General features: G+C 39.0%; 1 protein-coding gene across 1 annotated transcript in view; it reads left to right on the forward strand.

The window, feature by feature from the left end:
• The window catches only part of tmtc2a (transmembrane O-mannosyltransferase targeting cadherins 2a), a 56268-nt gene extending 33065 nt beyond the window's left edge, over positions 1–23203 (forward strand). Inside the window, exons 3-12 of the mRNA XM_075471721.1 lie at positions 5153–5987; positions 6186–6300; positions 7030–7115; positions 7776–7960; positions 8200–8278; positions 10205–10326; positions 12655–12736; positions 15965–16079; positions 18325–18388; positions 21745–23203. Of these exons, the coding sequence (XP_075327836.1) occupies positions 5153–5987; positions 6186–6300; positions 7030–7115; positions 7776–7960; positions 8200–8278; positions 10205–10326; positions 12655–12736; positions 15965–16079; positions 18325–18388; positions 21745–21948 (1887 nt within the window). The 3' untranslated portion in view covers positions 21949–23203. The remainder of the gene's footprint in view (positions 1–5152; positions 5988–6185; positions 6301–7029; positions 7116–7775; positions 7961–8199; positions 8279–10204; positions 10327–12654; positions 12737–15964; positions 16080–18324; positions 18389–21744) is intronic.
• The last annotated feature ends 435 nt before the right edge of the window (positions 23204–23638 follow it).

The raw sequence follows: 23638 nt of genomic DNA on the forward strand, positions 1-23638 counted from the left end.
CTTCTGTCATGGACGACGCTCAAATCTCATGAACACTATTCAGTCATTGTTGGACCCACTTCCCGGGAATTTGGGAAAGACGATACAAAAATGATGAAACCAAAAGAGAAATTTACAATTTTGATGATCAGAATGTTTTTAATTCCCTTCTTTGCCAATAATTCTTCATTTTCTTGCTGGGATCAAGAGGAAATGTTGATCCAGCATACATAACTTTACAAATTGTAATGTAAGATGTCCAGAAGTTACAACACTTGATATTTTAAACTGTTGCAGGTAGCCCATACATTCATGGCTTTTGATTTTTATGGAAAATCCATATATGTTTTGGTTATTCCCATTTTTGGCCGTGCTAACTTTGCACTATTCCCCAAGGTAGAGGCTCACACGTGAAGTGGCATCAAAAAGGAATTTATTAAGCAGCAAGTTGCCAAGTATCTGGATCCTTTGGCCAGCTAAACTTTCTGTTTAATTTCAAGAGCATCAGAGATTTTTTGGTTGTTGTGAACCCCCATGAAGGATCTAACAGGAAGCTATTAAAGTTAACAGAGACACTGGCCATGCCCTGTAGGCCGCCCTTAGGCAGGCCACATAAGGTTCTCATTTCATGTCAGCGGCAACTGACTTTCACAGGGATTGTGGGTCATAAATCATTCTTTTTGATAGTTATAGTTCCCTACCTGAGTGTATAAATTCAGATACTTTTGTTAGTCCACTTGCATGTACTGTTTGCAATCTACTTATTGCATTATTTTTAACAGGATCGATGTAGCCAAGGTGGCTATTTAGCGGATTTTTTGAGAACATTTAACTGCTAATCTCAAGCTTTTGAATCTATAAAGCTAATTTTTTTTTTTTTTAAAGATTTTTCGGATCTTAGACCAATAATCTAATACAGTTTAATAGGAATAAACAATAAACCCTACCATAATGCATGTAATGTTCATGCATATTACATTATGTAATGTTCATACTAGCTACTCACCACTGTTAACTAACAAAGGAGCATTAGCATTGACAATGACGACGCATCCTCTTAATTGCTTAAAATTGCGATCCTTCCGTTACTGCTACTGCTTCAAAATTGTGACCATGAGTGGGAGAATTGTTCACCACTGATGATGTCCTCAAAATGTCCTCTTTCTTAAAATCATTTAAAAAGTCTGACTTAAACATACTTTACTTGTTGGAGATAATGAGTGTAAACTCCAGCAATGCAATTTGTTTGCCCACGTAATCAAATTCAGGGTCCACCAGTCGAGAGTAATTCTTGGACTGTTCGTCAGTCCATCACAGGGCCACGCAGGGACAAACAACCACACACTTATACTCACTCCTAAGGTCAATTAGAATAACTACTAAACTTAACATAAATCTTTTTGGATAATTTGGGAGAACAAGCAAACTCCAAAAAGAAAGGCCCCAAGTGGGATCTGAACCAGGAACCTACTTGCTGTGAGGCCACAGCACTAAACCCACACCACCATGTAGCTCCATGCATGTAAAGTGGGAAGGCTAATGACCACACAGCTGTAATCCATAACCCTAATTAGGAAGACGTCTGATTGGTACACTTTAATGTGGCATTGATGTAGGTCATTAATGCAGTCAGCTACACCTGAGTGTGTGGAGTGAAAATTAGATTCAAAGTTATATGAAGGTATTTTATAACTGTTTCATATGATTCATTTGAGTAAAACATGCAGAGACATACTTAAAGATGAGGCTGATTTTTCATTTTAGGTTGTTCACATATTCTTGCACATAATTAAAGTAGCATTGGGGAAATTGTGCAGTTTAAAGCAAAAATCACAAAATGGATTAGACTAAGGGTGTAATATGCCGAATGGTGTCCTTAGAATAGGAAAAAGCTGGAATTATTTGGGAAATCAATAAAACATCAGCTTTGTAAAATGGTGTTTTAATCATATCTTTCAATCATAATAAAGGAAATGATTCGGCTGCTGAGGAGAAATTAATTGAGTGGTGAGGCAAGTTATACCAGACGTCAGAAGTAGTGGTTGTAGATGTAACAGAGCAATCAGGAAATTTGGTTAAGTTGACTATAGAAGTACAGTTATGGTGAGATTGTGAATTCATAACCATTCATCCCAGAAAAGTGAAGCTGCTTTGCAGCTTGAGTTGTGTTTGTGTGATTGATCGCAAAGTCAATTAAGGAACGATTTTGAAATAGACAAGGCAGCTAGGAATGAAGCTCATTCACCAAAATACCACAAATGACTCTCTTTCGGGAATCGGCTTATCTTCCAATTCCGAGCAGAATTGGATTTCTCAGACAGATTCTTCCTTTGACAGCCAATATGGGCTCATCCATCAATAACCACATCCCTCTTTTTGTGTACAAGGCGCTCCCTCTTAGTCTTTATGTGCCACTTTTGAGCCTCTGGGTCAATATCCATTTCTTTTCTTCCACAGTCAGTTCTTCACAGCTTCCAAAATGTTGAACTCTTGGAGCTGGCACTATTGACTATTTGACTTTTGACTTACTATTGATAGGTTTCTGTGCAATGTCATCACAGAAGTACACCTGCAACTAGGCGGCAGAAAGCGGCACTCGGCCCGCTTTGATGTTCACAGTCGAGTTCCTAAACTTACTGAATATTTACCTTCGGTTTAACATTCCCAATGATAAAATGATTAAGCAATCATTCTCTTAGAAACTAGCTCAGTCTGAGTGAGTGGCTGGTACTGAATAGAATACATCGTTACTTTGGATTGTGCTACACAATAAATATGTTATCATGAGGTGCTGGAAATTTTGCTATATCTTAATATAATGACAATAAAGGAATCTTGAATTGAATATGCAGAGAAATTTAGATCCTGTCTCTATTCCTGTCAAGATGGTTTGTTCAGTTCTGTTAAAATGTGGCAAATTGTAAAGTATATTAATATATTAGTAAAATTTATTATAGTAAAATAAAAATATATGATTATTATTCTTCTTCTTATTATTAAAGTAGGCTATAAACTGCCATGAAAATAATTGAGCCCAGTGAAACTCACTTCACGGCCATAATGCTGATATGAAATATTCTGGAAAGATCACAGACAATGAAAATGTTTTTCTCAAACTGGATGCACATGCATGCAGTAATGTTTGTGTACAATAAACCCACATGTAAACAGGTGACTTTCTGGAATTATATACATTATATGCATTCTGTGTAAACTAACTCCTCCAACAGCATGCTTTTCTATTCCGAATCTCTTTTAATAAACCATTGAACTGGCACCAAGTAGGTCAAGAAAGTCAATGGTAATGCTCTTACTCTAATCCTGGCATGGGGTGGTGAGTTAACTTAAGCTTGCTCACAGCAAAAGAATCAATTGAATTGTGCGTGACACAGTGGAGTGAGTTACACAGAGGGCAAACTGTTAATACGATTGAGTAAAAAGCAAAAAATGAAACACTGTGAGACTGTGATAGTAAATATCAATTATATCAAAGGCAAAACTGACATCTCAATTGCTACACTAAAAGTATGCAAAGCTCTATATTCCCTGACTGTGATATCACACAGTATGAGCAGAACTTATAGCACGTTAGCGTTCATTTGTGTGCACACAGAGAGCACCAGTTCCCCCAAGACAAGTTCAAGTAGAGTTCATATTACACTGAGAAATTGGAAGTGAGCAGCATCTCTGTGATCATCGCTCATTATGTTATTTAGTGTTTACACAACTTGGAGGGGAGCAAAATTAATAAGAAGCACTTCTGGCTCAAGCCTGCACCAGGTTGTCTGTGTCAATATGACAGTTGAGTTTTTTTAATCACTGTTTAATGGGTTGAATTAAATCCGATTTATTTGGAGAAAACATAATAACACAAGTTTGAGCAATAATTTATTTAGAGAGCATCATATGAAATGGTTATATTGAAGAAGTCTAGGGTCAGATTTGACAGAAAAGCAAACAAAGCGTGTTGGTGTTGTCAGTTGGTTGGCTCCCCCCTAATGCCGCCGATAACTCTAATTTAACTAATTCGTAATTGAGAAGTTAAGGTTGTGACCCAAACTGTAGGCTTCAAGAAATCTGTACAACTCATTGTGCAGCAACTGACATCACTTTTGCTTTTAGCCCCGTGGAGCAGACCCACGATTTAAATCTAATTTATTGATAAAATATATTTTCCTCCAATTTTGAGTCGTTCACCAAATGTTCTCTCCGTTTCCCTTCAAGTGTGTGATGTATCAGTACTGCTATTGACAGAGCTTGACAGTGCCCATTTTCAGTGTGACACTGAAAGGTGTTGCGTGACAGAGAGACTAATTGTGATCCTGCTGCAGAATTAATGCTCTTACAAGATGTAAACGGCATCTACAGTACATACCAACACAATAGTTTTTAAGCTGATTACCAGTCACATTTACCGCAGCTCTGACAGGAAACAAGGAAAGACTCCAGAAAAATCTCAATTCAACCGGAGCCTGCAGTAATGCTGCAAATTTTCTTCAAAGTTGACCACAACTAGGTCAAAACTGAGTGTGGATTACTGATATGTGGAAAGCTAGTCAGGGGTTTTGATTTTCTTCTTCTCTTTGATTTTGGACTTTAGGATTTTCTCTTTTTATCCCTACAAAAAATCTCATTGATGTTGAAGAATTTACTGGCAAGCCGAATGTGAAATCAGTCATAATCTTTCACTACCTACATTAAGTCTACACATACTCAGTTTGACGTAATTATGGCATCCTATATAAAATTACATTCATTATAGCGTAAAGATGCCCGAGAATGTCTTTCACTTTTTTTATGTCAGGGTAGTATTTTCTTCTGCTTTTGGTGCATTTTTATTTTTTTTGTGCTTTGGTATAAATATTTTTTCTTCATAATTTACCAGTCAATTGACAAAGGAAGGAATTTGTCAAGTTTTTATTTTGCACCTGCGGATATATAAATCAAAGCATAAAAACTCATACTGAGATCTATTATCAAAAATACATTTATAAGACTTTTTTTTTTGTTGGTGTGATTCAGACCTAATCATCAAAGATTTGACATAAATCAAGGATAAGTATCTGGGTGGAAAATGCTTGAGGTTCTCTGGAGAACTGACAAAATGCTGTGGCTTTGACCTAAATGTTGATTTTATCTGTTTTGTTTCAGCGATTTTTCTCCTATTTTCCAGAAAAAGAACACCAGTGTTTGGCTGAGTGTCTGCGTGCTGGCGTCCTGGGGAGTGATTCTACTTTCAGCCCGCCTCTACTGGATGGGAAACAAACCTCCTAACTTCTCCAACTCTGACAACCCAGCAGCTGACTCGCCGCATTTTCTCACGAGAACACTAACGTTCCTTCACTTGCCCGTTGCCAATGCCTGGCTCCTTCTCTGCCCTGACAAGCTCAGTTTCGATTGGTCCATGGACGCCGTGCCCTTGGTCAGGTCTTTGGCTGACTGGAGGAACATTCACACTGTTGCCTTTTATGGTGGATTTATCCTTCTGGCTGTGTTTAGCCTTCGAGGTCCTGCTTTCAAAGCCAAGGAGACCAATGGGAAAGCCCATGTAACTAATGGGAAATCTATCACAAATGGGAATGGTTACCATGCAACTGATACAAACCATAACACAGATCAGGGGTTGATAAAGACTAATCTGAATGGGTCAGCTGGACTCAACCCCTGTTCCCCACAGCCATCCCTTCCTCCTACAGAAAGCCTTGTACTATTTTCATTAGGCATCCTTGCAATGCCTTTCATCCCAGCCACCAACCTGTTCTTTTATGTGGGTTTTGTTATTGCAGAGAGGGTACTTTACATCCCCAGTATAGGCTTTTGTATACTGGTTGCTGCTGGAGCAAGAGCCTTGTACATCAGGCTGAGGACTAGAGGCTGCAGAGCCGTATTGTTGTGTCTCTGCATGGGACTAGTGCTGCTAAATGGGCTCAGAACTGTTCAAAGAAACAAAGACTGGAGCAATGAGGAAAATCTCTACAAGTCTGGAATTAATGTGAACCCTGCAAAAGGTGAGATGACTGCCAGTTATCGTTTGAACTGAATATTAAGCCTCCATAGTTGAAGGACTTTGTTTTTCGAGCTTGAATCTACCTTATAGAGTGTTTGACCAGCAGAAGAGCTATGGAGCAATTTTGATTATGTTTAAGTAAATGCCAATGTTCTGTTCTTCTATTTTGTAACCTTTGACTGACACATGTCTCCTGTAGCCTGGGGAAACTTGGGAAACGTTCTTAAGAACCAGGGCAAGATGGCGGAGGCTGAGAGGGCGTACAGAAATGCTCTTCACTATCGGGGGAACATGGCTGACATGCTTTATAACCTGTGAGTGTTAAAGACTCCCGTTCCACCTCCCCTGCTTGCACAGTCATGACACGGACGAGTTCTGAGTCCTCCCATCCATCACTTGAGAATAGCAGCAGCAGCAGCGCAAGAAAGGAAGAGGGGATACGGAATAAAAGCTGCGCGGCAGACTGAAATAAATTACAGAAGGCAAACAAAAATAGATCTTATACAGCAGGGAAGAAGTAGGTGAGACGGGGAGCAAGAGTGTGACGAAAAAAGGAAATAACTTTGCGTGTCCCTTGAGGCTCTTTGTACCTTCTTCCACTGATTTGATTAGACATGGTTTGTAGGGCTGGTGGAAGAACACACAGCTTTTTCTATTCCTGCAATGCCAGGTGTCAAAGGTGCCAAAATTCCAGCAGATCCACTTCTCTTGTTCTCCCTTTCTACTTTCAAGTTATGGGCTCAAGGAAACTGGCAAAGCAACTAAGGGAGTGGGGAAAACCAAATCGAATTTGTCATTCTTAAAGAGAGAGTTGCTATTTGAACATGATGAATGCTTGGATATATTGGGGTTAATCATTAGTATATACTGGGTAAGCTATGCCAAAAGCTGCCTCACTATTTGCGGTGTGTTTATTTCTTTAACTTTCACCCACCATCACTTTAATGAGCTACCGTCCCAGTTACTTTATTCTCAGACTTAAAAGAAAGTATAAAGCAGTTTGCCGCATTTTGAAATGTCTTCCACATTCTCCTTTCCACCAGGGGTTTGCTGCTGCAAGAGAATGATCGTTTTTCAGAGGCCCTGCATTATTACAAACTTGCTATTGCGAGTCGGCCAACTCTGGCATGTAAGTATAATCTTGTTCTTTTGACAGTAAATAGTGGGTTTGACTAAGCTGCGTCAGGGGGAAAGCTGTCAGCAGTTAAATGTTTCATTCACTTTTTTAATTAAGCTGAGCCATTGTTTTAGCTAATTAGATCCAGTCTAATTATCTGTCCGATTGCCATCAGACTCTAATTTTTGTGCTGAATTGGATGTACTTGGACCACATGGTTGTTCTAAGGGCCAATTTCCGCTTGACAGACAAATTACGAGATTCAATCTCACACCTGAGTACTCGCATGAGAGATGAGTGCCCATCTTTTACTGTCCAAGGGATGGCTTTATGATAGAGAACAAAACTTACTTTTGTCATGCTTATTGTATTTGCCTTTATTGCATGTCTTTGTAGATCTGCCACATCTTCTTTTTCCCTCATTTTGTTCTTTTTCTTTAGGATTTACAGTGTTAAGAGTGATTTTAAAAAACTGTTTAATAAAAACTAATAATTCATTAATAAAGACTAATTAATAAAGACTAGATTTAGTCTCCTTTGTCTGATCTTTTAAAAGATCGGTGTAAGTACAACTGACAGCAGATTCTGATAATATGTTTTGTATTCTTTTATGTTTTAAGTACAGGTGGCTTCATTAACTTGTGCCTTCTTTCTCTTACCTGTTACTCACAGCGGCTTACTTGAACACGGGAATAATCTTAATGAACCAGGGTAACCTGGAAGAGGCCAAACGCACTTTCCTTACTTGTGCTGACATTCCCGATGAAAACTTAAAGGATCCGCACGCCCACAAGAGCTCCGTCACAAGCTGCTTGTACAACCTTGGAAAACTGCTCCATGAACAAGGGCAGCAGGAGGTTAGTGTATCTAGTTTGCGGTAAAAAAAAAAAGAAACATTTAAATTGTGCCAAATCGTGTGACTCACTCGTTTAAATGTGAATAATAGGGCTTGGACCAAAAATTGTCTGAACTTTTTTCTGGATTTTATTACTTTTAAGTACCATTTATGATCTAGTTATCATCCATGGAGTAAAACTAATGGTTCAGCCGCTTCAGTGATTCAAATTAAAAATGAACTTTTCTTGTTCTGCCGTAGGAGGCCCTGTCTGTTTATAGAGAAGCAGTGCAGAAAATGCCCAGACAGTTTGCACCACACAGCCTTTTCAACATGATGGGTGAGTTACAGAGTCAAAGCATTTTTCAAACTGAATCTTTGTTAAAAACGCAGCAGCTGAAATGACACGAGTAGAACTTCATTACTATCTTTTTTTTGCTAAGACAACATTAGCATTTGATGCACTTCCGTTAAATTTGTATTAACAATGATCTCATTGTTCCATGAAGTCTGTAAAAATTTCAGTGATTAATTTTACATGTTTGTTTTCTTATTCCAAAAGTTGGTCATTCGTTTTATCTGAGCTTAGAATGCAGTATAACAAATAGACTGGTGCTCACTGCCAAAGTAATGACTTCAACCACCTGTTTGTTTCCACCCATGAGGCTTTTAAAATGTGTGCAGAGACTTTTTGTCCTTTTGAGAAGGATAAAAGCTCATCCGCATCGTAAATCTCATCCCCCTCTTTGTTATTTTATCACTAATTACATTATTGGAGGCTCATCCTCATGACATAGTTGGGATTGCAGATGAATGTCGGCATGAATTCCTGGGACAGGCTGAATGAAAATAGGAAGTATGTTTAATCAGTTGCAGGGAGGGGTTAAGGAAGGCGAGTATTTGTATTAGTGTGCTGATGGCTAAAGGATACTTTATAAAAACTGATGTCATCTACCTATCTTATTACCCCAGGGCCCAACGGTATGTCCTGAGATCCAACAAAATCAAAAATTTGAAAAACAACTGTTCTCTGAAAGTATTTTCAGTTTGATCTACACATAGGAGCACATTTCTATGCTTTCTGCCATGATCTGCCCCGGCTTTAAACCGCCGGGGCTATTGATGCTATGGCCACACATGAAAAAATGAATAATACAAATGAATACTCCACATGCACACAGGTGTTTTATTATATTTATTAAGTATTTTTCCTCCTTTTTAAAAAAAAAAACTCCCATCCACTTGAAAACATAAATCCCAGTACAATCAAAAATATTCTAAACTGATTTGAGATGCAAAGGACTCCTCACGACATGCAATTAGCATCAAGCCATTCAATTCTGTTTTGCCCGTCAACCCAACTTTCTGAAGATGTTCAGTAATGAGAGGTCAAAAGAAAAGAAAGGAACAAAATTGAATGAATGTAAAACTTTTTTTTCTTTTTTTTTTGGTGATTAGACTCTTATGTATCTCGGTGAAGCGACTGATTGGCTCACTCAAAAGCTTTGGATGAGAGCAGCGACAGAATTATGAATGAGGCAAGTTTGAAAGCATGTGAAGACAGCAGTGGCAAAAAAAGTAGCGGGGAGCGGCTAATAAACCCTCAGATATGAGAAGGCGAGTTGGAACAGATCTTCCTTAATGAGCTTTCTTAAAGCCAAAATGCGTAGCAAAAGCCACATTTTAAAGAATACACGTGTACTGTGCATTTGGATAAGGCCGGGATGGTGGATGGTTGGGTGGATAGATTTGTTTATCCTGAAAGAAAAATGGATGTTGTAGCAGAAGTGGCATAATAATCATAGAGTAGAAAAACACTAGCAAATAAGACTGCATGAAAAGGAACAAGGTGTCCAAAATGGAAGTAGATAATGTGCACATAATGATAATGATAACCATGATTTATCAGGAATCATTTGAATGATTAAGAAAAATAAATAAATGATAGGTTTTGTTAAATAGAAAAAATGAATAACAATGTACAAAGATGATAAACCAATAAAGAAAAGTATTAACTATAAAAGTAAGTGGTTGTATTTTAAACAGAAAGTAATATGACTCAGTTGACCGTAGCAGGCAATGAGATTATCTGGTCAAATTAGATCATCTATTGTCAGATGAATGCAATTCATCTCTGCATTTATTGATGAAATTATCAGTTAAAAATAGAATTGTTGAAAGAATGTGTTTTTTGCCATTTTTTGAAGTTTTTATACTTGTTAATCACTTTCATGCCCCTAAAGTGTGAAGTCCTTCTGTGTTTCAGGAGAGGCCTACGTGAGGCTGAACAGGCTCGAGGAAGCAGGACATTGGTACAGAGAGTCCCTCAGAGCCAAGCCCGACCACATCCCTGCCCATCTCACTTATGGCAAACTCCTGTCCATCATCGTATGTACCAAAACAGACACACAAACGCACACACCAGCATACATGGAAAAAGCTTTAGACAAAGCAGCGTCTAAAGTCGTGACTGCAGTGGTTAACCATGTGGCAAAATGTAATTAAACGGCATGGAGTGGCGGAGCGTAGTGATGAATAATGTATAGTGAGTGAGTTATGGGACATTGAAGCAAGGCGAACACATCCTATTGATCCCTCTGCAGAGACTGAGAACGTATGATAATTGTTATTAGGTGCAAGTATCGGGCTAAGAAATGTGAATGCTAAATAAATACTCCTCCCCCGATGAGAAGCCAAGGTGGAATTCTAATGCGTTCGTGAATATTGTGTTTGGCCTCCACAACGATAAATTTGAGGGCAAAAAAAGTAAAGTAAGTCTAAGTAGTGATAGAAGAAATCAAGACAGACATTTTTTTGGTTATGGCCTTTCAGGTGATTGACGGTTTCGCTGTTATATTGATAAACTGCATAAGATCTCTGAAGATCTCTGTGAGTTTGCCTAGTGTGGATAAAAGCTGTTTCTCTGTGAGTGAATGAGTGCCAGGTCATCTTTGTGTTTTGTTTTTCTGTTCCCCTCTGAATGGTTATCTGTATATACATTTGAGTGTTAAAAGACATCTAAGACCAAACAAACTTACCCAGCCTCTCACAAATCTTACCTTGCATTTCTAATCGGCTTTTCCTGCTGAACTTCCTCAGACTTCCTGTGCTTCCACCGCAACTCCCATTCTATAACAACAAAAACACACATGACACCAGATGTGTTCACAGCTGAGTCAAGTTTAGCTGTGGGAGCTGAACTATGTGCCCTTTGTAACCCTCCTGAAGATGCTTGACCTCTTCCCTTCCACAGCCCCGGGTGCCGAGTGAAGACACAACCAACCTATATGAGTGCACACAAGCTGAAACGCACCTGCAGCTGCAATCCTTCTGGGTTTTAACCCATAGTTCCTCTCTCGTTTGAAAGATTTGAGGATATTCAATACATAGCACATGCACACACACATAAAATAGGTCCAAATTTGAGTCGCCCAGTGTGGCTGGACATCTGCTGTGCTCCTCTTGGCTGAGGACAACAGATTCACACAAAGCCCAGACGCGCAGAGAGGCCACCTCCACGACTACAGGGCTTAAGAAACAGGAGATTGGATGGACTCTGGACAATAGGCTAGTGGACGGGCTTATAATGCAATTACTCTGCTTCCTTATTGAATCACTTCAGTTTCGGCTGACCTGCCGAAGTCAATCAACAGTACAGACAAGGGAAGGAAAGGTTAAACTGAAGTCTTGTACTTTGGTTCACCCAAACATGTGCTATCATGCTGCGAAACCTTGACTGTATTTCCCAGAGTACGACACTTTCAAATTGACCTTCTGCTCCATTTTTCCGTGTGATAATAGGTAAAAACTCGATGGTCCTGGATCTCTCCACATACCATTTGGCCCATTCTTGCCAGGGTCAGAGTTATTTGATGTAATGTTATTCCTGCTATTGTGCTGGAGTCAGTGTAGAGTGGCGCGCATAAAATAAAGTTCTCCTGAAACTTTTCATAAATACGCTCGATGACAACTTTCTTTCACTTCTGATGGATGCTTGGAGAAGAGGTCTAATTGAATGCAAAGGGGAAGGAGCCAAATAAAATATGAAATAAGCTATCCAAGTCTTATAGTCACCCAATCATTTAGAGCAACAACAGACATGGGAAGAAGCTAATGAGGCAACGCTAATATACCCGGCCCTCTCATTTCTCGTTGCATGCCAGCTCCACTGGCAATATGGAAGTAATCAGTGCTGAAGCATGAAACAGAAGTGGTAGAGATGCGGAAGCAATATTTTCCTCAGTTTGGTTGCATGTCTACACACACGCACACTCAAACACCTAGGAGGTTTTCCTTGAATGGTTAGGGGTGATAGAGGGTTCTTCATTAGCATCCTTTTCCTGCTGGTTGCTTGCAGAGCAGATCTTGTTTAATTTGTATATGCATTCATAAGGCATGGTGGCCAGTTACACATGAGGTATGCTTTATACTGTAGTTATACTGCATACACATACACAGATACTTGGAAGATTTTACTATCATCTTACTATCTTGTCATTTTTCGTGTTAAGTTTAGAATTTTTTATTTTTTTTTTAATTGCAAAAATATACAATGTATTAAATTTCTATCATCACATTTTTATATTCTAGTACAACAGTAGATCCTTCTCAGTGATTGCTATACCATCTTGATCATGAAAAAGAAACAAGAAATAGATTAATTAATAAATAAGATATCAGGTGTAATCCGTGATTTTCATTCTGTGTTCTTCATAGGGGCAGAAGACAGAGGCAGAGAAATACTATCTGAGAGCAATTCAACTGGACCCGACAAAAGGAAACTGCTACATGCATTATGGTAAGAAAATGTATCTTTCTTGACTCTTGGAACTTCTTTTCTTTCTTTTTTTTCTAGGTTTCAAGCATCTATTTTTTTCTAATTGAAAATAAATCCTTTTCAGTACTCAACTCAAAAAGTTCAATAAAACAACCTCCTCGCTTTGTTTGGGGCTGTCAAATGCAATACCTCACTCCGTAAGCGCTTCAGATTTGTGGGGCTATGTTATGTAACACCACCAGCTCTGTGTAAAGTTATCCAGCATCACCATCTTTATTTCCACCAACTTTAATTTCAAATAATGCTGCAGTCAATCTCCTTTCAAAGTGTTAACAATTTTCTAGCTTTTTGCTTTGCTGTTAACAACAAAGTTTCAGCAGCTGTTCTATCGTTCACATCGGAAAAAAATAGCTAATAATGCCCTAATGTTTTATATCCTGACTAGGAAATCCAGTTTCTGCATTGTTGAAAAAAACCTATTAGCTGTGGTTGTCACAGTCAAGCCCCAGCAGCTGGTGTGAGGGTAGCATAGTGTAACGTCTGCTCTTACAGAGCAGCTGGGAAGGCAGGCAGGCTCGATTACAGTTTGTAGGAAATATAGTCCTAAATCATTGCAAATTAATTTGAAACTGATGCCTAAGGATAATCATTGGCAGTATGTTGAATCGGTGTGTTAGTATTACCATTATTGTGTCTGTGACAGGTTTATTCCTGATGGTGTTTTGTTTTTCTCCCCACTGTTGTCAAGTACTTTGTTAGTTGTTTCTCTATGTAGAAGTGCCCTGAGATGTGCTTTGCTGTGAAGTGATTTGTGGTGTAGGTCCCTTTGGATTAAAGTATCTGCAAAAGCACAAAATGTAAATGGATATGAATTCAGTGTATTTAAATAAATTGAGCTAAATAACTGTTACATTACTTTTTTGACACTCAATTTTTGAATTGTATTAGACAGAAGCAGACTTTCTCAAATGGCACTTTCTGGCCTGATGTTTGGACAGAGACTTTTTATTTACCAAATGTCCCTTAATCATGTGTACAATTTAATTTTGGCTGCACAATTGTGGAGCTGTTCTCATTAGAACTTGCCGTGTTTTTTCAAAAGACAAAAAATGCGCATGCAATGCCCCTTTAGTATTAGTTTCATGAACCCCCTGCAGAGACCAAGCTCGCTGCTCAAGTATCCTGATAAGAACCAAAGCACGGCTGTAATTATGTGTCTAATTCCGCTCTACTTTTATCATTGCTTTTACGTTACTGTTGCTTTCGATGTTTCGATTTGAACTGTTTGAGGTTTTGCAGATGGTGCGAACACATGCATGCAAACAGACATGCATGCTTTGTTTATCTGAGTGAGGAGACAGGATCAGTGTTTACTATTCATAACGGAGTAAAACATGACACAGAGTCCCCCCTGTTCTGCCGTTGGGGCAGCATTTCATATCAGTTCGGAGGAACAGGCGCCTTACTGCTCCATATTAATATCTCCAGGATATTCAAAGGAAATGAAATCTGTCTTGCTCCACTGAAAACGCCATTGTGCATTGTCCCTTTCTCCCCGTCCTTATCTCTCTCAATTCCTCCTGGCGCTTTCTCTACATTGGTATCTTTTGGTTTAGCTTGGTCAGGGGTAAGCGCACTGTTGCTGACTTTGGACCAAGCTGTTTCCCCTTTTGAAATCTTTTCTCTATTTTCTTTTTTCTGTGTTATCTTGTTGCCTCTTGGTATAGGTGATGTTTATTTGGGCTGCTCCCTTCATTTATCTCAAATCTGTCTGCTTTAGCTGTTCTGGGTCACTGGATGGTCTCCATGTATGAGTGTGTAAGGAGTGATGCTATCTGTCCACATCATAACACAAGGGATCCACACGACAAAGACACACATGTGGGAGAGCACGTGGAAAGGAGGACATAGAGGGTGAAAGCCAAGACAAGGTCCTCTTTCCGGCCATTGTTCTCAGTAACACATTTCTATATAAACTGTCCTTCACATGAACCGGAGTGTGCTACACTCATTCAGATGCAGTTGGAAAGCAAAGCAACAAAAAAAGAGATATAGTTGTAGCATCTTTTTCAAAAATTCAAAAACATACCAAGAGTGCCATACCAAGAGGTCAAATTCCCACAGGGCAATGCATGAATTACCTCCATCTCATCATTTTTTGCGGGCTCTTTGTCCTGCGACACTTCTCTTTTCATGGTCATCTTTGTTCTTTCTCAACCATTGTCCATCTTTGTACGTCAGTGTTCCTCTACTAGCTTTCATCATCTTTTTTTTTTTAAACCCTCAAGGAAGGAAACCAGATGAAAGAGCTTTTTATCAGTAATCAGGTATCATGCAACAGGGCTGCACTATAGTGGACCAATTTATGTTCTGGCAATAGATAATAGAATTATCCCATGATGACTTGATTAAGTTTATTTCGAAATAAATGATTGTGTCGAAGGATCGAGAGGATTTTGTGCGAGAGAGCACCTGGATTCAAATAAACATGACATACCAAAATAGATGGTATAAAAATGAATAATTTTAGTCAACTTTAATGCTGTACAGTTATTTTCAGTGCATCAAACAGAGAGGAATCCCCTTTGTGCCTGTGAGGGAACATCGTTATTGTTCTCCTCCTTAGGAGTGAGGGTCATCTGACTCTACTTTATTTGCTGGATTTAGCTCTAGTCACTCCATTAGAGTGAACTAAAGTGATGTGCGTCATGCCATTGAGAGGCGAGGCCCTTATGACAAAACCCTCAGCGTTACATTTATCAAGAAAAGGAAGCAATCAGTAAAACAAAAGTCAGAGATTACTACCGTGCAATGTCGTTATTTTCCCATTAACCAGTATTTGGAGAAAATTAACATTTTGACCTCATGATGGTGTTAAGGTTTTACAGTTCATGATAACTTCAATGTGGGTGCTAAATATCATGACATTGTTCAGTCACGGCAACAAAAAGACAGCACTAAAGATTGATCATTGATCATGATTGATGATCAAAAATTTTTGCTGTAGTCCAGCTGTCCATTTTTCACTTATTTATGAACTGATTTAATCATCTATTCAAACTTTAACAGTAAAGCGCTAGTTGATCGCAGAAGAAAAAGTTAAGAAATCACATTAGCCCTTTGAGTAAATCTTCTGTCCTTTATTCTTTCAGACGTTTCAGTAAGGACGAGTAGGTTTTGTCCTGAAAACCAGCATCATTTTGTGTCTAAACGATCCTTAAAATAAGTATTCCCTTTCTTTATCTACAGGTCAGTTCCTGTTGGAACATTCTCGTCTTGCCGAGGCTGCGGAGATGGCAGAGAGAGCTGCAGAGCTGGACAACTCTGAGTTTGACGTGGTCTTCAGTGCTGCCCACATGCTCAGGTTGGCTGAACTGCTGACACATGGCAACACCACCTCAGAATGTGGCAGTACAGAAAAATGACTTGCAAAAACATTTCAAGAAACGTTATGGAAAGCTTGCATTTACTGACTTTGCTGCCATGCTGCTTCAACATTTGTGGGTTCCCTTCAAACCATTTCCTTTTAATGAGAGTCTGTGTAATATGAATTGTACCAGCTTTGTAGAATGGTAAATGTCCTTTCAATGGTAAAGCTGCCACAGACGTTATTATATAATATGCATATAAACAGCAATACAGTTTCAGTCCACTGTGGTGAGGTTTCAGTCGAGGGCTCGTAAAGAGGCCACGGAAGAGTTTTCCCTCAAACTTTGGCAAGAATATGTACAGGCAGCTTATAAATCTAAAAAAGTTTAAACTGAAGCTGCTCAGCTGATAATGAAGATCAACCAGAAAGTCTTGGCTTGCTTTCTGTGCAGCTGTTTGCTGACCATTAGCAGGATAGTAATTACAAAACAATCCAGTTTGATGACAGTTTTACCAAACGGATATATGTGCACTACACCTTCATCTGAGTCACACAGGGGGAGCAGTGTGACAGAATTTAGCATCCTTTTTATTGTTTTTTTATTATTATTTTTCTTTTTCAGAAAAAGAGAGACCTCTCCCACCTGATAACAATATTTCCCTTAAACCTGACTTCCTCAATTTTTATCTGCCATTTAACAGCTCTCTACTTTCCCAAACATAACAAAAACCAAGGAAGGATACTAAAAGACTATGATATCAGACCCTAAACCTGAGTGAACCCGGTATTCTGAAGGCATATTTTACTTAAATTACAACCTTATAAATATGAATTACCATGTCAGGAAGGAATGGTCTCTTCAAATTTATTAACTTTGGCACAGCAAAGTCCGGTACATGTACTCTTCACTTCTATGTATGGAGCAGATTAACTGTTGCTGCTTAATGCTATAAAACGCGAGGGAGGACTCTGGGAATCAACAAGTTTCATTGCTCCTTATCTGTCTTTGATTAAACTCTGAATAATAACTATACAGTCACCTTTAAAGTAAGTCAAATTAGTGTAACAACACAAAGAGCAAGTTACATTTTCTCAGTTGTTTAAAGCTCACATACCAAAGTAAAAACCTGTCCCCTTACTACATTTTACTATATTTTGTTATATTTATATATTTTTTTAACCTTAAGTATTTCAAATACTCATCTATAAAGTATTCAATGCTGCTGGATTTGAAGAAAGTTATGCAACAGATTCTGCTGTTATTTATTAGGGTATATATTATTCATTTTTTTCTCAAACAGATGTATCCTTTTATTACTTTCTGGCTGGATAAGGAACATATCTGTCTTCTCAGACTTGTCATTTATTTTTCCAAAAAGTAATGACAGAGCTATTACGATACAGTTTGTTACTGCATTTTGATTAACTTATGCAAATGTTTTGATTAACCCCCAACATGCCACATTTCTGCTTCTACCTATTCTAAATTCACATCGCCTGTTCATGTTTTCATCTCTTTGAGAAGGTCAGTTTATGCACAGCTGTCTGTTATTTTGGTACATAACAACTATGGCTGTCTATTACTGCAACATCATCATCACACTTAAGGAATTGTAAGACACATCCATGTGATCTTAAGATTATGAATTATAATTTCTTACACTGTAATTCTTTCCTTAATTGGTGTGTTGGACCCATCAAAGTGGCTCACAGTCAATTATTGCCTTCAACAACCTAAAAAACCTTCAAATCCTAATATTACAGACTTGCTTTCCCTAAATCTATGTAACTCAAATGCAGTTTTACTTTCTGGCCTACTTACTTTCACTCTGGGAAGTTGTTTGTGCAGAACAGTGTGAAATGTTTTTGGTTTTAGCATCATTATGCCTTTTACTTCAACTCTGGCACAGTGTGAATGACGCTAGTACATTGTGTTAAAAAAAAGTCCGAACTTCGTACATCATTCCTAGAAAACAGTGAGGGTAACCTGTCTAAATGTAACATGCAAAGTCCCTGAATATATCTCTGAAATTATAAGTTGAATTGGGTTAGTTTAAGTTCCTCCTTACTTACTGTTAATTAATGACAAGCAGTAATTACAGCAATTTACATGATAAGCACTTTTTACAATGAATGAATACCATCATAAGCACCGTTTTCCATTAAAACGACATTAGTGCTAATATAAATGATGTTATTATGTGCACATTTTTTACTCATTGTTCGTCTTCTTCCACAGACAGGCCAATCTAAACGAGGCAGCAGAGAGGCAATATGAACGTGCAGCCAGCCTCAGACCAGATGTAAGTACCTGCGACTGTTTGCACTTATCATGGAAATGGGCACACATGCCTGCAGTGTAAATGCAATTTACGACATGCAACATATCACCCATCATCCTGACATCATGTAATAGCACTGTTCCTGGTAAACAGTGTTAAAGCTCGATATAAAATGGAAACTTTGCCTGGATGTGCTTCAGCAAACACAAAAAACAGAGTTCAGTGGGCGTTGTTGCCTGATGCTGAAGTCACACACCAAGCTTCAGAGTACACACTCGATCATCTCAGTGTAGTTAAACAGACGAGCCTTTGGGGGATATCATGTCTCTCAGTGTCAGCACACACAGCTGAGGAGGTTGGGAGCTATTATATCCTGTTTCTGCCTCGTGTGCATCAGTCTCACTTCAAAGGGGAATGGTGTGTGGAGGTGCGTTGCAAGAGAGGTCATTTAGAATTATTGGAATAAGACCTGGCGGGAGCTCCCTGCAGTGATCTGTTATGCTTGGCTCCTTTGCGAGGCTCTGCTCATTGACTTATGAACGGTCCCAATGAAACAGGGTTAGACCTTAATGTCTCTATTGTATTAACCAGTCTTATATTGCAGTTTCTTCAAACCTTTCTTGTCCAAAATAACCTTACAGACTGTTAGATGAGCTCAAGTACCCCACCCCTCCAATCTACGCCACATGTTGCTCTCAAATTTATTTCTTTGAATTGATAATGAAATATTTTTACACAAAATTGAATCGGGAGATTCATTATGTAGGACTTGGGGCTTAACTTATTTAAACTGATTATCTGATTTCTGGCAGCTTTTTTATCAAAACTAAACTGCCGTACGATTTTTCTGAATGACCCTGAGCTCAAGCGGGTAATTGCTGCTCCTCAACCTTTGCTCCCGTTTATATTCTGTTGAAGCCTTAAAAGCAGAAAGAAGAGAAGAATAGTGTTTGTGTGTTTGAATTAGGAAAATTATGTATATATTGGATTGTGTTGTGGGAGTTGTTGCCTCAAAGTCATAAAGTCTGAAATCCTTCATCTGCACTTTCAGACACGATGACGGCTTCTCTCGTCATTTGTCAGCATCAGAGTGCCTCTTGTCTTTGACATTTTCCCTGCACACATCTGCTGACTCTCTCTCAAATATCACCTTAATCCAGTGGCTTTCAGGTCATGAAAGATTCAGCTTTTCCTCTACGTGCTGAGAAAGGCAATGGATTTGTGACTTTTTCATTTTACTCACTAAACTACTTTATTTACCCACTCTGGGATTTCTAATTCTAATTCTAATTAGAATGAGCAGAGCGGGTGATGTTTACTGACTGTGGAAGGGTTTACCAGTTGTTTCCTGCAGATCAAAATGAGCTTATTTTGCGATTTCTCTCAGAAATCTTAAGGTTGTGCTCCTTCATGGTAGTTCATATGGCTACATTTGTGGTTTCCGTAGCAACAGCAAGGTTTTTTTTTTATACAGAAAACATTCCTTGCGCAGCCACCGAAGAGCAACGGGGTTATCCGCTCACAGAGCAGCCAAACTAAGTTGTGCCATTAATCTGCTTTCATGCCACACATGACACAGATTTTTGATACAACAGCAACTCTTATGTAAAAACAGTTCCATCGCTTATGTTCACCTGATCAATCTTCCGTTGTTTAAAAATACAGAGGGATCCTCATTTATCTGGCTTGGCCCTGCATGTGTCACCTTTTGTACATAGCTCTCACTAAAACATAAAACAGAACAAGCTGTTTCACTGCATGTTAAGGAAGACATATTATGCCATTTTTTTTTTTTTCGCAAGCTGACACAATTTCCTGTCTTGTATGAGACTTGTATGAGATGCTTTGGTTTAAATATCACAAAGAGACAGAGCAGCTCCTTTTCCTTCCATTGATTTACACCTGAATTCAAGCGTTTTTTCACCGAACTCCACTCCGCCCCTGTCTTCCTCTAAGATCAATACTGCCTAATAATCTTTGGAGCACATTATTATGGTATAAGAGCATACAGTAAATAGCCTGAGAGCCCAATCACACACCAAACTGATATTTAACTGGCATTTTTATATCCAAATACTGGCATTTCCCCCACCTGCAGTTAGGTCATGGACAGTCGGCAGGGTACCAATCATTTTAGGTCTTATTGCAAATGTTTTAAATGGAGAGGTTTTTAAAACATGCAACACCAAACATAATGACTGCTGGCCTGCTAATAACACCATTGACCATAGGTCAGAATTTCTCCTTCAGCTTTTCGTCTGTATAAATTCTGGACTTCACTGTTGCTCAGTTTTTCTGTGTTTAGTTTTTATCTTAAGCAGCTAACATCTAGAAGTGTCACTTATATGGGCAATCTTTCACTGATGTTTGCTTGTGTAATAGCAGCTACTGGCCATGTACTGATTTTGCATTTATGACAAATGGGAAATCACAATCTCTAAGTTCTGACATGTAAAAACTTAAAAAGCGCCAATTAGACATATGGACCCCTTGTTGGAATATAAAATATTAAACAAAGTAGATCATGAATAGCTCATTTATTTATTTTCCCAATTTTTGAGTTGGTAGTGACTTCAGACATCCAAATATATGCTCTCAAGCACAGAAAAAGGGATTTTTCCATAATATGTTCTACTTGAATCAATTTGATGGAGCAGGTGAGAAAAATTGGAGTTTACCTTTGAAATATTCTAGCGCTGCCCAACTTCATTTGTTATATTAGGTGAGAAAAACAGCTCTCATAATCAGTCATCTTGAAAAGTGGAATGTAAACCAGTAAAATATCATTTATGAGTGAGACCAAAAGTTGTGTTTGGGGAAAGAAAATTCACTGAACTAGTTGCCAAGTCGCTGACCATACGTCATGCGGAGAGGACGCGGGCTGGGAACGAGGCCAGGTCTGGGGGATGAGGTGCAGACGACTTCTAGGATGAGATTTGGGTGTGTTTGATAGTTACGGCTTTCTCTGACTTGGATTTGTAGATTCCCACCACTCACCCATATTTAGGACCAGATGGTTTCACTTTGCAACTTAAAAAAAAGATGGTCCTTTGATGAATGAGACCACAGAAACACTCCTGTAAAAGGGTTTGTTCATCCACATCATGAACTATATTGAGCAGTGGCCTTACAGGCAATCTGCAGCCACCTTTTGTTTCAGTGTGGCACTGTCAAAGGACATGCTTTCATCTTTGGCCATGCTTGCTACCGTGACATTGCACTATGGGTAGTTTAATACACATTCAAAACATAGTTTTCCCAAATAAGCACGGTAATCCTGTAACATAACACCTCGCAAGTCACTCTTATTTAGTCAGGCACTGCTTTGTCGTCCATTATGCCGCTTCATCCCTTTTCCTCTTGTTTCTTTTCCCCAGTACCCAGCTGCTCTGATGAACCTCGGCGCCATCCTCCACCTGAATGGAAAACATCCGGAAGCGGAATCTAACTACCTGCGAGCTCTCCAGCTGAAACCAGACGATGTCATTACCCAGTCCAACCTGCGCAAGCTGTGGAACATCATGGAGCGGCAGGGACTCAGGACTAAGCATGTGCTCGGGACGCAGAAAGGCGACCTTTAAGTTGCGCCGCCATTTCCTCAGAGAAAGGAACAGGATAGTAAAAGAGCTGGAGACTAAAAGTCTCTGTGTAGGGATACTTTCTTTAGGCCTGTGATGCTTTTAAAGACAGTTCAAGGCTTGGTATGTTTTGGGTTTTGTGGACAGGTTCTGCCAGGTACCACTTGTGCCAAATGGTGGTTCAGATTACTACAACTACAACTGTATTCCTTTAAATGAAATTTTAAACAGCGGAGTCCCCAGAAATACTTATTATTTAACTTTAACTTAAATCTTGGGCATATGTGAAGCACTTAATATGAATGAGGTAAACACCAACAATTTAGACATCAAAGTCAGCTTACAAGTCTCTGGGAGAACTACAATTAAATTAATGGAAGGCCTATTTGCTGTTTGGGGCTGAAAATTCAGAGCTGACCAAACATCCTGTAGCACCTCTGCTTTAGGCTGGCAGCTCGAGGCCATATTCATCACTTCAGGGACAAAACTGACTGAATCAGAGCTGGTTAAGTTGCATGATAGGTGATGTAGGCCCCAGGTGATAAAAGGAAAAAAGGAGCTGCCATTGCTTAACTGTCCTTCTTAAGTTGAAGATGTCTAAGAATAGCAAAACATTAAAAGAATGCCAGTGCACATCTTTTGGCCCTACTTTCTGATACAGTGTTGTACAGTACAATGGTCCACAAAGATGCATTACGCATAGCCAGTCTCGTTTTGTTGTCTGACTCACTGGGGATTGTTTGTACTTAGTGCATTATAAACATTTTTGACTGAAAAAAAATACTGAAAACAGCTCAAGAGAAACCTTGTCAGCAGTGCCAAAGCTTGTGCTGAGTCGTCACACCTCTCGTGCCAAGCAAGAACTGTTACTCATGCGTTATGTTCCGTGTGTCAAATGAAAATGTGTTGTCACGTGATTCGAATTTAATTTATTAATAGGTGTTTATTCATGTGAAAATGCCATGTCATATCAGGTCGCCCTCCCTCATTCCTCCACACAGGCTTCAGTCGGCAGACATGCCAGTTACCTGGAGATATTTTTATACCTGTATGTTTTCTTCTTTTCTGCTAAGGGACATCAGGTTTTGATTCCTATCACAGAAATGAAGATCTGCGACACAGAGAGCGCTTTGTAAAATGGTGTTGGATTGTGATGTTTGGTTAAATTATAGAAATTGTGTAGCTGGAAATGTATTGTGTTTTTGTAAAAGAACAGTGAAGCCTTTTTCCAAAATAAAAAGATGATTTTTTTTTTCTGCTCTGCTGAGTAGTTCTGCCTAGGAAGACTTGAAATTGAAATTCCAGCAGTAACACCTGCGCAAGTATATAGGGGGTACTTAGATATTTAAGTGAATAAATGACTGAGAGTCAGTGTTTTGGTGGTGATCCAGTCACTCGGTGCAGCCATACATCAAGCTGTGCACAGCAGAGACTAAGGAGTGTCTGGGCAGGACCCCGGCCATTTCTGTGCAGCTGGGGTCCTTTGTAGTTTGCCTCTGTTCCTTATTGTTTTTCATATCTCTTCTGGCTCAAGTTCAGTCTCTAAACAATTCTTCTCAATATTTGGAGAGTGACAGAAACACCAGAGTATACAAAAGCATGACTGAGCCTCCCATATGCCAGAAAGAATTGTGAGTGGGCTCTGATCAAGAGAGTTAGATTTTAGATTCCTAAATCAGGAGCTCATTACTCA

This window comes from Odontesthes bonariensis, chromosome 8 (genome assembly GCF_027942865.1).
Source record: "Odontesthes bonariensis isolate fOdoBon6 chromosome 8, fOdoBon6.hap1, whole genome shotgun sequence".
In the NCBI taxonomy this organism is placed as follows: Eukaryota; Metazoa; Chordata; class Actinopteri; order Atheriniformes; family Atherinopsidae; genus Odontesthes; species Odontesthes bonariensis.